The sequence below is a fragment of the Chiloscyllium punctatum genome, chromosome 22 (genome assembly GCF_047496795.1).
Source record: "Chiloscyllium punctatum isolate Juve2018m chromosome 22, sChiPun1.3, whole genome shotgun sequence".
Lineage (NCBI taxonomy): Eukaryota > Metazoa > Chordata > Chondrichthyes > Orectolobiformes > Hemiscylliidae > Chiloscyllium > Chiloscyllium punctatum.
Genome location: NC_092760.1, coordinates 13,337,511 through 13,353,183, shown reverse-complemented (window position 1 = coordinate 13,353,183; position 15,673 = coordinate 13,337,511). Strand labels below are relative to the sequence as shown.

The window sequence follows — 15,673 nt, the reverse complement described above, 5'->3', positions numbered from 1 at the left end:
GGAAGGTGCTGGTAGTGGAGAGTGGGTTGGGGGCTGTGGACCTGACAAGGGAGTCATGGAGGGAATGGTCTGTCTGAAACACAGATGGGGGTGGGGGTGTGAATACAACTCTAGTGGTGGGGTCTGTTTGTAGGTGGCGGAAATGGTGGAGGATGATACAATGTATCCAGAGGTTGGCGGGGTGGAAGGTGAGGACCAGGGGGGTTCTGTCTTTGTGACGATTGGAGTGGTGAGGTTCAAGGGTGGAGAGGCAGAAAGTGAATGAGATGTGCTGGAGGGCATTGTTGACCACGTCTGGGGCAGGGGGGTGGCGGTGGATTGTGGTCTTTGAAGAGGCCATCTGGGATGTTCTGTGGTGGAATTGATCGTCCTGGAAACAGATGCAACAGAGGGAGAGGAATTGGGAATAAGGGATAGTGTTTTTATAGGAGTCAGGGTGGGAGGAAGTGTAGTCCAGGTAGCTGTGGGAGTCGGGTTTGTTGTGGATGTCTGTGTTGAGTTGGTCATTAGAAATGGAGATGGACAAGTCCAGGAAGGGGAGGGAGGTTTCCGACGTGATCCAGGTGAACTTAAGGTTGGGGTGGAACGTGTTAGCAAAGTTGATAAACTTTTCAACCTCCTCGTGAAAGCACAAGATGGTGCTGTAGGGAGGAAAAGGTGGGGAATGGAGCTGGTGTAGCTGTTGAAGATGGACTGTTCCACATACCTGACGAAGAGGCAGGCATTGCTGGCATGGCTACTGCTTTGGTCTGGAGGAAGTGGGAGGGCTTATCTCTCATCCCTCTTGGCCCACAATCCTCATTCCTGATGAAGAGCTTATGCCCAAAACGTCAATTCTCCTGCTCTTCAGATGCTGCCTGACCTAGTGTGCTTTTCCAGCAACAAATCTTTCAGCTCTGATCTCAAACATCTATAGTCCTCACTTTCTTCCAGTTGCACATATAAATAATTTCTTGGCAGAGTCTTCCTGGTCAATATTTATCCATTAACTGGCACCCATTAAACAGAACATGGAAGGTTGCCGCATCCTGGCTGCTGAGTAGTTTTAAATCAGTGACTATACTGTACTTCAAAAGGTCTTGGTTGTCCTAAAAACACACTTCCTGAGTCATGAGGGTGCTATATAAATGCAAGCTCTTTCTTCCTCCTCTGCTAAATGTCAAACAGAACTTTGTTGTCAGTTCTCTGGCCTGGAACAGAGAGAAGCTTGCTTGCTTGAGCAATATGACCTCTCAGTGCTGCAATCTGCTCTCTGCTGATCTTGGTGTACCATTAAGCAGAGTGTTTTTTTCCAGCCCGTCCATCAGTCTGCCATCAGGAGTTAGCAAACATGGAGCTAATCAGACACTCTCTGGTTGTGCAGTTTTTAATCCTTTCTATTATCCAGCTTTGCTTGACTGACAATGGTACGTATGATGATTTTTGTTAAACTAAATTTGAATGTGTATGGGATGTTATAATTGGGCCGTGGAAGGTTGGGATCCAGATAGAAAGTTTAATTTCAGTGTTTGTAATTTAACAGTAGGCAGGAAAGGAAGGGTTGAAACCCAGTAAGGAGCCTTGAGAAGTGGCTAGAACACAAAAGGGAAGAGGGTACGTTCAGTGGTACGCAGTTTTGGTCAAACACCATCTGATGTTTAATTTTGCTTTTATGCACCACACCTTAGGTACAGTATGTAAGCTTCAGATGGTGTTTTTGAAGATTTTATTCCTCTTACTCTAACCATTGTTTAGATTAATTTTCTTGACAGTTTAAAACAGTACTGAGGAGATAGAAGTATTTATTACATTTAGAAAAATTAACTAATTAAACTTCATTACATAAGGACAGAGAATAATCGAGCAATATTTTTAAACTTGAAAGCTAATTAATTAAATGGAATAAAAAGAAAAATGGTAAACCATTTGTTGTGTTGCATCTTGAGCATGTGGAACTGGCAGATAGCTGAGTCATCCATGACATCATCTCCACAATAGTTATCCGCAACTCAAGGGATTTCGTCCCTCTACAATTCCCAACGAGCAGGGCTGGGAGCAAAGCCAGAGACTGTGCTGGACAATCATTGCTGAATCCGGGACATTAGCTTCTGCTGTTCATCATCTACAGGTCACAGTTCATTAACCTAATGGGACTGGGCTCTGAGTTAAATCTTTGGTGGAGAGGGGGCAGAGGTTGATCCCAGTGGGCTTTTATTTCATGGTGGAGGAAAAAGAGTCTGATTATCATGGGATTTTTGGTGGAGAAACTGTTTTTCCTGCTTTCGCAAATTGAATTGAATTAGCTTTACTGACTATCAAGGTCTCCCCTCTTTATCTTTCTGGGCAGAAGCTGATTCAAGTTGGGAGGGAGTGGGTGCCAGGAAAAATACCAATCTTCATGGAATTTGAATTCAGGCAGAAACTGGAAGCATTTCTTTGTGTTTTTCAACTTTCCACTATAGGTCCTTATCCTCGGGGCAATTAATTAAATTCTATTTTATTGCCAGTTTATATAGAGCTGCAATGTTGAATTCTCAAGTTTCTCTGTGTAGAAGGGTGTTTTAAAAAAATTGGATGTGGATGTCTCTGACAAACTATTTGTAGCCCATTCTTAATTGGCCCTGAAGCAGCAGTAGGAACGCCAGTGCCAGCCACATATCTTCTCCAAGAGAGACAGATTACTTCAAGGGACGAAGTTTGGTGTTGAAACCACAGAAATGGGCATGAGGTGACATTGACGTGAGGCTATTTACATACAAAGTTCAGGTAGGTAAGGCAACACTGAACAAACATGTGGATCACATGAAAGTGCTTCCTCTCAAACAGGGCAGGAGCAAAACATACCCGGCCCCTCAGAACAGCTTGAATGGTTGTCAGAAACCATGGGTTCTCCCCTTCCACCAAGCGTTAAAGGTATCCCAGAGATGAGATGGATGCATTCTTGATACCATTACTGCCTGAAGAAGAGAAGGAAACTCTCCTGAGATACTCCAGGCTCAAGTGATGGACTACGGTCCAGTACATGCCGCCCATGTTCAAGTCAGAGGAACAGGACCTGGGGCGAAAACGTCACAGGTGAAGCTACAATAAAAAAGAACAGGTCTACATCCTCAGACTTTGTGGGAGGAGGAATGTGATGATTGGAATGAGGGCCAGGTGGATCTCATTGGGGATGTCCTTGATTGCCCAGATAAACTAGCCCCAATCAGGGAGCTCTGGCTGACAAATAGAAACAGGAGATTCAGAGAGTCTCCTTCTTCTAGGAACTGACTCTTAGCTGATTGGTCAGAGCTCATGTACTGTGCACATGTAAATGAAGGGTGACTTAGTGATGGTATACCAGCCTCTAGGTAGCTATTTCTGTCTCTTCAATGGTAAGGTCACATGAGTCAAACTTCCCAAGGCATGATGACAGAAATGCTTACCCCAACTCAAAGGCGATTGTTACAAGCAAATTTTCTTCTCATTACCCATGGCTATAACTGCACAGAGGCCGGTAATCACCAAGTTATTTGTAAAGTATATGGGCTCTGACTAACCAGCTCAGAGCAAGTTCCCAGAGAGAGGCGACTCTATGAATCTCCTGTTTATATCTGTCAGCAGGGCTCCCTGTTTGGGGCAGGTTAGCAGCCCCAATCCAGAATCACATACTGCATGACATTGACCTGGCCCTCGTTCCTAGCATTGCATCCCTGTATTGAGTGGCTTGCTAGGCCATTTCAAAGGCAAGCTAATTACGGTGGATCTGGAATCACATATAGTTAAGGATGACAGATTTCTTTTCCTGGGAGATTATGAATCAACAACTGTTGATAATTTAGTAATGATCTTAACTGAGACTAGTTTTACTCACTGAATCCAAATTCTATCCCAGAGCATTAACCCAGGAATGCTCAGAATAGGAAGTTTTGCCCATGAAGTAGTGAGATCCTGAGGAGCTCTGTCAGGACTGATCTTTTACCTATCTTCAAATCTACATAAGGCACTAGCAAGAAATAAGTTGAATCTTAAAGTGATGGATTTAGTCCTGTCTGATTTTGTTTTAAAGGGTGGAACTATGGTGTGAATTGGAGAGAATTTAAGTTAGAGCTTTAAAGCTGGATGAAATGGACCCAGTAATGAGTTTGATAGGGATCACAGTGTGTTTTCATCTCTTTGAAACCCCTTGTGCCACACCACAGGCTTTCTGTGACTTCACATTGACTACCATCTCCCAGAAAAAGTCAAGCCAGATTTGTCAATTGTATCTTGTGTCCCTCCTCAATCCAAGGCCTCAGGTAAGTGCAGTACCAGCAATAGCCACCATCTCTTCAGTGGTGCTGCTGAGTACCACAATGCCACCAGGCTGTGGCTGACTCCTGACAGTGGAACTCCACACGTGAGACCTAATTGTGTCTGAGAGCCCTGCCACCTCCACATGATTCTGTTCTTCATTCCAGGAAAAGCCAGGGAGATTATTCAGATTTGATCTCTGGACAAAGACAGGAGAGCATGATCTTAAGACTACTAAGGGGCAACTTTTTCACGCAGAGGGTGGTACGTGTGTGGAATGAGCTGCCAGAAGAAGTGGTGGAGGCTGGTACAATTGCAACACTTAAGACGCATTTGGATGGGTATATGAGTAGGAAGGGTTTGGAGGGATATGGGCCGGGTGCTGGCAGGTGGGACTAGATTGGGTTGGGAAAACTGGTCGGCATGGACGGGTTACACCGAAGGGTCTGTTTCCATGCTGTACATCTCTATGACTCTATAAGATATAGACACAGAATTAGGCCATCAAGTCTGCTCTCCCCTTCAATCATGGCTGATATGTTTCTTAATCCTGTTCTCCAGACTTCTCCCAATTACACTTCATCCCCTTACTAATCAAGAACCTTGGTCTTAAATACACTCAATGACTTGGCCGCCACAGCCCTCTGCAGCAATGAGTTCCACAGGTTCAGCAAGCTCTCGCTGAAGAAATTCCTCCTCGTTTCAGTTTTAAATGGTCATCTCATTCTCAGGCTGCCCTCTAGTCCCAGTCTCCCCTACAAGTGGAAACATCTTCTCCCCGTCCGTTTTATCCAGGCCTCAAAATAAGTTTTAATCCTATATCCCTCGACATTCTTCTAAACACCATCGACTACAGACCCAAAGTCCTCATCCAGCAAGCCCTTCATCCCCAGGATCAGCTTGTAAAATTCCACTGAACTCTTTCCAACGCCAACACTTCCTTCCTTAGATATGGGCCCAAAGTTATAAGAGTGTGATTATAAGGCATGTACAAGGATCCAGAAGGTTGCAACAGAGAAGCTTCCATGCCCACAATCCACAAGTTTGATGTTCTTGTAGTTTGTGTGGATGAGGATAGAGGAACTCCTGATGACGCTCATGCCTGAAATGCCGACACTTCTGCTCCTCAGATGTTGCCTGACCTGCTGTACTTTTCCAGCGCCACACATTTCGACTCTGATTTCCAGCATCTGCAGTTCTACTTTCTCCTGGATGAGAGTACGATCTGTAGGGAGGATGAACAAACTGACAACAGTAGATCTATATTTAAGTGGAGGGAGTTAAAAGGAGTGCAGTTGTAATAGATAACAGTATCATAAAGGGTTAGAGATAGTTCTTTACAGCTGAGAGCATGGACCCAGAGAATGTGCTGCCTGACTGATTCCACAGTTAATGACACCTTCTTGGGGCTACAGAGGAACCTGGAGTGAATGGGGAACCGTTCACTTGAGTATCATGGGAGGGAGTATAAACAGTTAGGGTCTAAATTAAGAAGCAGAACTAAGAGCATATAATCTCTAAAACTTTACCTAAATCATGAGCAAATTGGACTAAGGTAAACAAGATTAGGGTTGAATATGTGCCTCAAAGAGTGGAATGCGAGATACAGGTTGAAATAAACAAACACCTTAAACACAGTAAAAATGAAACAAAGGCTTACAAGTCGAAGTTAGAAGGACAGAAGGAGAGAGAGTTTAGCAGCCTGTTTCCACACAGCTCCATTGCTGAACTCCTAACTAAAGTTCTGAACTGAACTGAACTGCTGAGCTAGAAAGCTGGCCATGCCCCCCTTGACTTATACAGTTTACTTCTAAAAACATAAAAGCTTTGACCTAAAGTCTCATCTGTTTAGGTATGAACAAAAACGTCTTTCATCTCTGTACCAAACCAGTCAATTTGGAGCCAAGGTGGTCGACAAAACCCTCTGAAAAAATCCAAGGACACAGTATCCTTGAGAAAAGGAACAGCTTTTAGAAAAAAGGACCAGCTTTGTGACAGGAGTGGGATCTCATCAAATGCTTTTTGGAAATCTATGCAGCCCACACGGACAGCATAACCCTCAACTCTCTGTATCTCAAATAAACCTAAGCAAGTTGTTTAAATACAATTCACCTTTATCAGTTCGAAGCTAGATTTCCTTAACTATCCCATGTATGTATAAATGACTATTAATTTTGTCCTCAGCTATTGTTTCCAAAAGCTTGTCCAGCACACAGGCTAAAGTATCTGGAATTTAGTTGCCTTTGCACTGTTTTTCAAACTATTTGCAATTCTCCAGCTCTCTGGTACCTCTCCCAATTCTAAGCAAGATTGAAAAATTATAGTGACGGTCTCCAATATTTCTTCTTTTACTTCCCTCAGTATGTTCAGATGGGAGGCAAAGGTGTAGTGATATTATCGCTGGATTATTAATCTAGAGACCCAGATTATGGTTTGTGGACCTGGGTTTGAATCCTGCCATGGCAGACAGTGGAATTTGAATTCAATAAAAATCTGGAATTAAGGGTTTAATGATGATCATGAATCCATTGTGGATGGTTGGAAAAACCCATCTATGTCACTAATGTCCTTCAGGGAAGGAAGCTGCCATTCTTACCTGAACTGGCCTACATGTGTGTTCAGACCCACAACAGTGCAGTTGACTCTTAACTGTCCTCTGGGCAATTAGGGATGGGGAATAAATGCTGCCTAGCCAGCGACACCCTTATCCTGTGAATGAATGAATAAAAAATATTGGTACTGGTACTTATCACTTTTAAGTATAGGCAGCCAAAATTTCCTCCATTTCAATTTTAATAGCTTCAAGTGCCTGAACTGGCTCCTTTTTCATGACATTGGGAGCACCTTCTTCCATAATAAAGACAAATGTAAAGTATAGGTTTGGTATGTCAGTGATTCTCTCCACTTCCATGTGTAAATCTTCTTTTTGATCTCTAATTAACCTCACTCCTCATGTTTCCACCTTTTTCGTTACTATTTATATACCTACACAAAACATTCAAATTCATCTTTGTTGGCTGCCACTCCTTTTGGCTCTTACTTGTTCTATCAATACCACTCTGAACATTCTATTTTTAACCTGATTCTCAATTATATCATCCACCTGACATAAGTACAGTTCTTTTCTGCTTCATCTTAATTTCCATACATTTCACCTTCCAGGTAGGTCTGAATTCATCTGCCCAACCATTCCTCTTCAGAAGAATATATATATTGCCAGTATTCTATCACACTTTTGATTTGTGCCTTGTAGATGTTCAAAAGGCATTGAGACAATACAGGAGGTGTGCTACCCGGTGAATCATTCTTAGTCTCCGACCTTCTCTTGCAACTGCAGGATTTATATGGCCACTTGAATATCAAGGAAAGATGGTATTTCTCTCTTATTGGAGGGGGTCATTTCCTGGCACTTGCTACCTATCAGCCAAGCCTGGATTCTATAAAGATGAAGTATTTGATGGAGCACAAAGCTAAAGAATTGAGTATAATGTGTCAACCTTTAGAGACATGGTTGCAAAATGATAGAGACTGGGAGCTGAATTTGACATGTTGGACTTGGACATAGGAAAAAAGGAAAGGGAATGGCTCTTCAGGATGAGATCAGTAAATAGTGAAAAATTATCTTGGTTCAGAAGATCAAGATAAAGAATCAGTTTTGGCAAAGATAAATAAAAAAGGAAAGAAACAATTTGTAAGAGTCAAGAAGTAGTTGTGACTTAAGAAAGATACTTGACAAATTGCCAAATGTAGCACGGCTGTTGAGAGTGTATTGTGGACAGTTTCTTTAAGCAAAATGCTCTGGGATCAAACAGGGAAGAGGTTATTTTAGACTATGTGATTGTAATGAGACAGGATTAATTAATGACCTCATTTAAACAATCCCCCAGGTAAGAATGATCATAACATGATCAGATTTCACATTCAGCTTGACATGAGAAATTTGAGTCTTAAACTGCTGGTTCAGAGCTAGGCATGCATTGTAAAAGTGACTTTTTCTCTAATTACATGACAACTTTGGGCCTTACAACCAATATAAAGGAAACTGAAGTCCTACACCAGCCTGGTCCTGGAATGCTGTATCCCAAATCTGAGGTTTCTGTCCTTGAACAGGACCTGTTAGCCGTGCATATGTTCATTTGTCTTGGCAGCACACTGTCGGGACTGTCTCCATGCAAACTTTGGATACACAAATGTTGCTTCCCGACAGACATTGCCCATCAGACTGGGAATGAAGAGGAAAAAGTTTGCCATTAAATTGAAATCTGTGAAGCAATAGCCCTGCCTACTCTCCTCTACATATGTAAGATTTGGACAATGTACCAACATCTTTTCTAGAATCTTTAACACTTCCACTCAAATTGCTTTTGGAATTTTACCAGACACTGAGGTGCTCACCTGAACTGGTAGACCAAGCATTCACATGAATGTCACAACTGAATTGTCATGTAAGGACTACAAGATCATGTGGATAGAATGCCTGACCTTTGTTGACCAAAATGAATCTTTACAGAGAGTGTTGGTCTGGCGTCTTTCCCATGGTACTCAACGTAAGGGTTGTATGCACCCAATGACAGCCAAACTTTGAAATTTCAGCATTGACTTTAAGTTCTGAGAGAAGCTCACCCAGCATTTCTGTATCCAGTGCAACCAAATAATAACCAATGCAGCTTCCATTGAAAGCAAACGCATTTCATAAGCAGAGACAAAACACAAGAAAATGACATACTGAACAAGCAATTTGTTCCAAAATGTAATCATCTGCAATATCCTTTCCTATGTGTAGGGGGAGCTTCTGCACACAAATTGGCCCAAACCTTCACCGACCTTCCTAACTACTGAAACCCTATCAAACACCCTAGATGAATGTGGTCATCTTTGCCTTGGAGAACCTTATTCCATACTGCATGATGTGGTATGAAATCCTTTTAATCCCTGTGATTGTGAGAGCCTGTTGAACAGAGAGGACCAATGAGGAATAAAGATGTAACAATAGTTTGTTAGAGGGCAACAATAACTATGTCAGGTGAAGCAGGCACAAAGCTGCTTCAACATCTCGTCATGCATCTTCCTTGAGGCCATGTGAGGAAAATCAAGAATAACAAAAATGCAATAGACTTTTAAGAAAGATTGCAAACAACTTTAAGATGGAAATCTTTTACGATAAATCTGGAATGGGTTACATTACATGAGACCATTCATTCAGTCTGTCACATCACTGCCAGCTCTCTGAAGAAGAATCACATCGGGCTCAAAACGTTAACTCTGTTGCTTTTCCCAGATGCTGAGCTTTCCCAGCACTTCCTGTTTTTATTTCAGACTATCCAACATCCACAGTATGTTGTTTTTAGTTGAGGTTTAAACTATTTGCTGGCATGCAAAGGAAAGGTGCTGCCACAGCTTAGTTAGAGCTGTCCTTAATATATTTCTATGCAGATTGAAAATCACTTTGATAAGTCTTGAAGTGAATGGACTGATGAAAAGTGTAAGAATCAAAGTAGGGTCAGGCCCTGGGGAGTATTGTTGAACATAGGGACCCAGGTATGCGAGTTCATAGTTCCTTGAAAGTGGTGTTGCAAGGTCGTGAAGAAGGCATTTGGCAGAGCATTGAGTATAGGAGTTAGGATATCATGTTGTGACAGTGCAGGAATTGATGAGGTTTCTTTTAGAAGAATGTACTTCTGGTCTCCCTGCTATGGGAAAATGCTTTTTCACTAGAAAAGGGATAGAAAAAATTTACAAGGATGTTACTGGGAATAGAGCGTTTGAGTTATAAGGAGAAGCTGGATGGACTGGGAATTTTTTCCCTGGAGTCTAGGAGGCTATGGGGTGACTCTTATGGAGTTTTATCAAATATGAAAGGCATGGAGAGGATGAGTCCAGCTAGGGGAGTCCAAAACTGAAGGGCAGGTTTAAGGTAAGAGGGGAAAGATTTAAAAGGACCTGAAGGGTATTCTTTTTACACAGAGGATGGTGTGAGACAGGTACAATTACAACATTTAAAAGACATTTGCACAGGTACATTAATAGGAAAGGTTCAGAGGGATGTGGGCCAAATACAGAAAAATGGGACGAGGTCAGTTTTGGATACCCGTCGGCATGTTTGCGTTGGGCCCAATTGTCTGTTTCCGTGCTCTATGATTATGACTCCATAACTGGCTACCCAGTCTTTCTGCAAGTATCAGTTACCTCCATGAGAACCTGATGCACTCTCTCTCTCTTTCCCACAGCCACCATGAGTACTTGATTATCCTCCCCCAATCAAATTTCCTCAGCTCCTTCTCTCCTGATAGCCCACATTCTAAGTTTTCAATTGAATGAGCTGCCGTGATGGTGGATGGTTACAACTTTCTAAATTTTCCTACATTCTGCAACAGATTGGAAGTTAGTAAATGTAACTCTGCTATTCACAAAGAGGAGACACAACAGCGAATGACAGACTAATTTGCCTGATATCAATTGCCAGGTTAGTGTAGTATTTCTATTTTAATGGAAGACTTAATAATGAACTTAGAAAATTATAGCTTCATCAAACAAGGGAGAAATCATGTTTCATTAATCTGTTTCTTTGAGGATGTAACTGCTAGGCCCATGGATCCAGAAGATGGATTCCCAGAAAGCATTCAACAAAATGCCACATAAAAGTTTTTAATGTACAAGAGATTTGTTTTTGTAAATTTTGTAAATCAATGTTTATATGTAAGCCATTTTAATAGTGGCAGGGAAGTGGTGGACACAGAGCTGGATGCTGGATTTCAGCTGTAATTTCACCGCTTAGGCTTGATTCCATCATTACTGGGAACCGATGGACTGGATTTGAACAATGATTTAACAAATGGAAACTGTCATTCAGAGATCCTGGTGCATTGGGAGGAATCCTCTTCTGTTTGCTTATTCTAGAGAGGCATTAGAAAAGTCTTTAGGGCATCAGTACTATCTAGAGTTTGCAATATATTGATGCTGATTAGCCATCCCCAAGGAAACCTGCTGTGGAGAAAGTACTTCTTGCACTTTTGCATTTGAGAATCCTTTTCTATGAAGCATCATTGAAGCACAGAAGACTTTACATCAGCTGCTTCTGACCTCGACATTGGGTGTCAATAATGCAAGTTATCCTCCATATTGACTTCCAACAGTTGTATAATTTTACTGGTTGTTAAATGTCCTTGAACTAAATCATTTATTGATGTTTTTCATTGAACAATTGATCTTGGTTATTACAGGAAATCTATGCTGTACGTTTTGTAACTAAGATTCTGATTCCAAATGTCAGTCTAGTTAGATTATGTGAGGTTATGACAATAAAAACTGTTTTTCAAGTTGCTCTAAACTAAAACTAAAACGAAAACTATGGATCATCTACACATTACATAGCTGGGCACAAAAAGAGCAATTACGAGGAGAATCATTGTGTTTACTCATTGTCAGATGTATTTAATTATGGTTTCTGCTTCTGTGGCCAGGAGACAGTTGCTGTGTTATTTTCTAACTCTTATAAAGATTGCCCCTTTATGATCTCTGATTAAGAATCCCCTCTGAAAAGAAAGATATGACTTGCATTTATCTAGTCAAAAGTGAGGACTGCAAATGCTGGAGATCAGAGTCAAGAGTTTGGTGCTGGAAAAGCACAGCAGGTCAGGCAGCATCTGAGGAGCAGGAAAAATCGACGTTTCAGGCTTTTGCCCGAAACATTGGGTTTCCTGCTCCTTAGATGCTGCCTGACCTGCTGTGCTTTTCCAGCACCAAACTCTTGACTCTTGCATTTATGAAGTACCTGTTACAGTTTCTGGCTATCCCAAATGCTGTACACCCAATGAAGTATTTTGAAATGCAAACAATTGTAAAATAGGGAAGTTAACAAATCGGATTTAAGTAATTACTCTTTTACAATGAAACACTAACTTTTCAATACCCCAGGATAAAAAGTAATAGCCGAAGTCACACATGAGAGAACTACGGTGGGGGTTTCTAATGAGTCATTTGGAATGGGCTGAGAGAGGGGTTGGGCAGGAAAACCTATTAAAAAGCATGACAGGCTGGCTTCCTGACATTTTCCTGCCTCTGAGTGCCTCGTCCAGGACCAGATTGTGTGCCAGATGGCAATCTCCAGGCAGGAGCAAGAAACCAATTAACCAACAATTTCCTTGGACAGTGAGAGAATGCCAGGAGCACATCAGGTACTCACGGTATCTGCTGCTTGTCTCCTCACAGGAAAAGCACAGGAGAGCACAGCTGTACCCGAGCTACAAATCTCCCAAACTTTGAGCACAGCTGAAAGTTGGGGAACCATGAAATAAACATGCAAAGTTACCTTTAAGAGGGACTAAAGGATTTATTCAGTATACCTGTGAGTAAATGCTTTCAAATGGAAATGTTTCCCTCACAGACAGATTTGTTGAATAGTTCTGGATGTCAGGGCTTGTCTGCCGGTTCTAGTATCAGTAGTATATTTCCACGTGAAGCCCTCTCCATCCCTGATCACCAATGCAGACCTATCAACTAAACTTTCATGTGGGTTTATTTCTTCTTTCTATCTGTTATGTGTCCCATGTTATTTATTTGTTTCATAGTGCACTATTCACTTTCTTTAGTGTTCCTTGACAACCAGGAAGCATTCTCTGTATTGAACCGAATTCGGCGAGCCTACAACTTCTTTGAAGAGATGAAAACCGGAAATTTAGAGCGAGAATGTATTGAGGAGTACTGTAATCATGAGGAAGCCCGTGAAGTGTTTGAGGATGACCAGGAAACAGTAAGGAACAAGACCAAAAATTGCCTCGATTCAGAAAGTATAATTATCAGTTGTATTGCAGTAATGGAAGTGATGTCGTGTTCAAGTGAGGTTTTAAGTCATAGATTCATGGAGTCATAGAGATATACATCACGGAAACAGATCATTCGGTTCAACCCATCCTTACCGACCAGATATCCGAACTTAATCTAGTCCCATTTGCCAGCACTTGGCCCATATACCGCTAAACCCTTCCGATTCATTTACCCATCCAGATGCCTTTAGTTGTATTGATTGAACATTCATCAAAGCACCAAATGTTTCTTGACAGTGGGGGCATTCAAAATGTCATCCTAAGGAAAGCAAAGTAGTAATGAATAGTTTTCATGAGTAAAGCAAAATATTAATGAGTATTATAGCGCCAAGGGGCTCTTTCACCAAGTTTTAGGGAAGGTTTCTCTACATGAGGACCAGTGAAATCTCTTGCTATATCTCACCGAACCAGCTTAATTAATTACAAGCCCCACCCTTTGGCATTCCCTTCACTAACTTTGGATTCACATCAGGTCATTGAACTTCTGCGACACTGCATTGGGTTCTCAGGTGCTGACCTCCATAGTTAAATGCTTTCACTGTCTTTTCATTATGTGTCTCAAGGCCTCCTATGGCCAAAGTAACTCCCCTCCTAATTCCCAGCATCTTACCCAGGCAGAGAGGTGCAGAGTCCAAAGAGATTGGACCCTACCTTCTCCCACATTAAGTACTATTCTCATTGTTCCCTTTCTGCAAAACTTTGAGCAACTGTTCCAGACACAATGCAGCTCTCCTTTAAGAGGTGCAAATTAGCTTTATCGTGCCCAAAGAAGTTGTGGTTTTGGTCCCCTTAACTGACACTGCCAATACACAGTGCAATGATGGCTCACTGAATGCAGAGCCTATTCAACTGAGCAGGCAGAAATTCTTTGCAGTGCTGCCTCGCTACATTTAACAAATGCTTCATGATTCCCATAATCATTTTTAACTGATTATCCAATTTAACCTCTAATTATACCATCCAGTCTCACATTGATAATATTATATATGTTAACATGTGACAAACTCAAAGCACTTTCAAAATATAGCTCTGACAGTATTGACAAACTCGCATGCAGACATAAAAAAACAGATTGCTCCCTTCCTCTGCAATTGAACATCAAACTCATTTAAGCCTTCAGCCCAGATCGGAAAAGGACGCCCCTCCCTGCCATGGTGAGAAGGTTTGGATACATGCATGTCCTCCTCAACCCGTAAATTCTTCATCTCAGCAAATTGAGAAAAAATTGAAGCTAGTTGACTATCTGAACTGTGGTTAGCACTGTTGCCTCACAATGCCAGAGATTCAGGTTCGATTCCAGTCTGTGTAGAGTTCGCACATTCCGCCTGTGTCTACACGGGTTTACTCTGGATGCTCTGGTTTCCTCCCTCAGTCCAAAGATATGCAAGTTAGGTGGTTTGACCATGCTAAATTGTCCACAGTGCCCAGGTATGTGCAGTTGATTAGCCATGGAAAATGCAGGGTTGTGGGCTGTCAGTTTGAGTAGGATGCTCTTTAGAGGGTCAGTATGGGCTGAATGGCCTGCTTTCACACTATATATTAAATATATTAAAATTAATATATTTAAATCAAATTCTCTCAATATTCTCTATTACAGCATGCTATTTATTAATAATTGTTTTCTCTTTCTCAGGATAAATTTTGGGACAGTTATGATGGTAAGAAACTCTGCTCCTAATTCTTGCATGTCATTTCCTTCTCTTTTCGTAAAGATTTTCTGCATCATAGATTGCCATCCCTCTCCCCCTGCTTCTCCTTCTCTCAACTACTTAAAGATGGCAGCTGGTCTGCTGTAGACTTCTCTGCGTTTCTATGATAGGAAACAATTGGTCACTTGTACTTGGAATGTATAATCTGAATATTATAGATTTTGGACCATTAGAGACATATTTGTGTTTTCATTGCATTCTCAGCCATTGCTGACAACACAGCCTATTGTCCATTTCTATGTTTCACTGAAAGATTGGTAGTAATTCTTATTGAATTCTGATGTTCATACAGTGAAGGTGTTAGCACAATACTGTTGGATAGGCAATATCTGTTGTTACACTTTCTAGCAGTTTGATAGAGCAGAGGGGTTTGTTGAGCACCTTCAGAGGGCAGCTAAGAATGAACCATGGACCATACAATATGATACCAGAGTCACATGTAGGATAGACATCAGGTTTCCTTTCCTAAACGACTTTTGCAAACCAGTTGTATTTTAGTTATAATTTAACAGTTTTGTGGTCAGTTTAACTGATATCAAAGTCCAGTTCTTTCTCAATCTCTGTGGTGGAACCTGAACTGACATTCTCTAGATTATTAATCGAGATTGCCTGACTGATGATAACCTTTTCTATTCACCCCCTGTTCTGATATTCACACCAATACATGACATAGTTGTGTCTAATGTTAGTGTATGCTTTCATTTCCAGCATGTGTTGGTGACAGAGAAGGCACTTCCCCTCCGGATTATCTGAACAAATGTCTGGATGGTAAGAATTGATAGCATGCAATTTTGTCTAAAAAAACTAGGTTGTGAGAGTAATGCACTCACTTAATGCTAATTTAACATGGTATTTTCATATCTTTTTCAATTAGTTTTTGCTGCATCAGAC

The 15,673-nt window shown here is 41.5% G+C and overlaps 1 protein-coding gene across 1 annotated transcript in view; it reads left to right on the top strand.

Moving 5' to 3' along the window:
• The first annotated feature begins 1,276 nt into the window (after nt 1-1,276).
• Nucleotides 1,277-15,673, top strand: part of f2 (coagulation factor II (thrombin)) — a 116,447-nt gene continuing 102,050 nt past the window's right edge. Inside the window, exons 1-4 of the mRNA XM_072591813.1 lie at nt 1,277-1,406; nt 12,840-13,000; nt 14,707-14,731; nt 15,491-15,550. Of these exons, the coding sequence (XP_072447914.1) occupies nt 1,331-1,406; nt 12,840-13,000; nt 14,707-14,731; nt 15,491-15,550 (322 nt within the window). The 5' untranslated portion in view covers nt 1,277-1,330. The remainder of the gene's footprint in view (nt 1,407-12,839; nt 13,001-14,706; nt 14,732-15,490; nt 15,551-15,673) is intronic.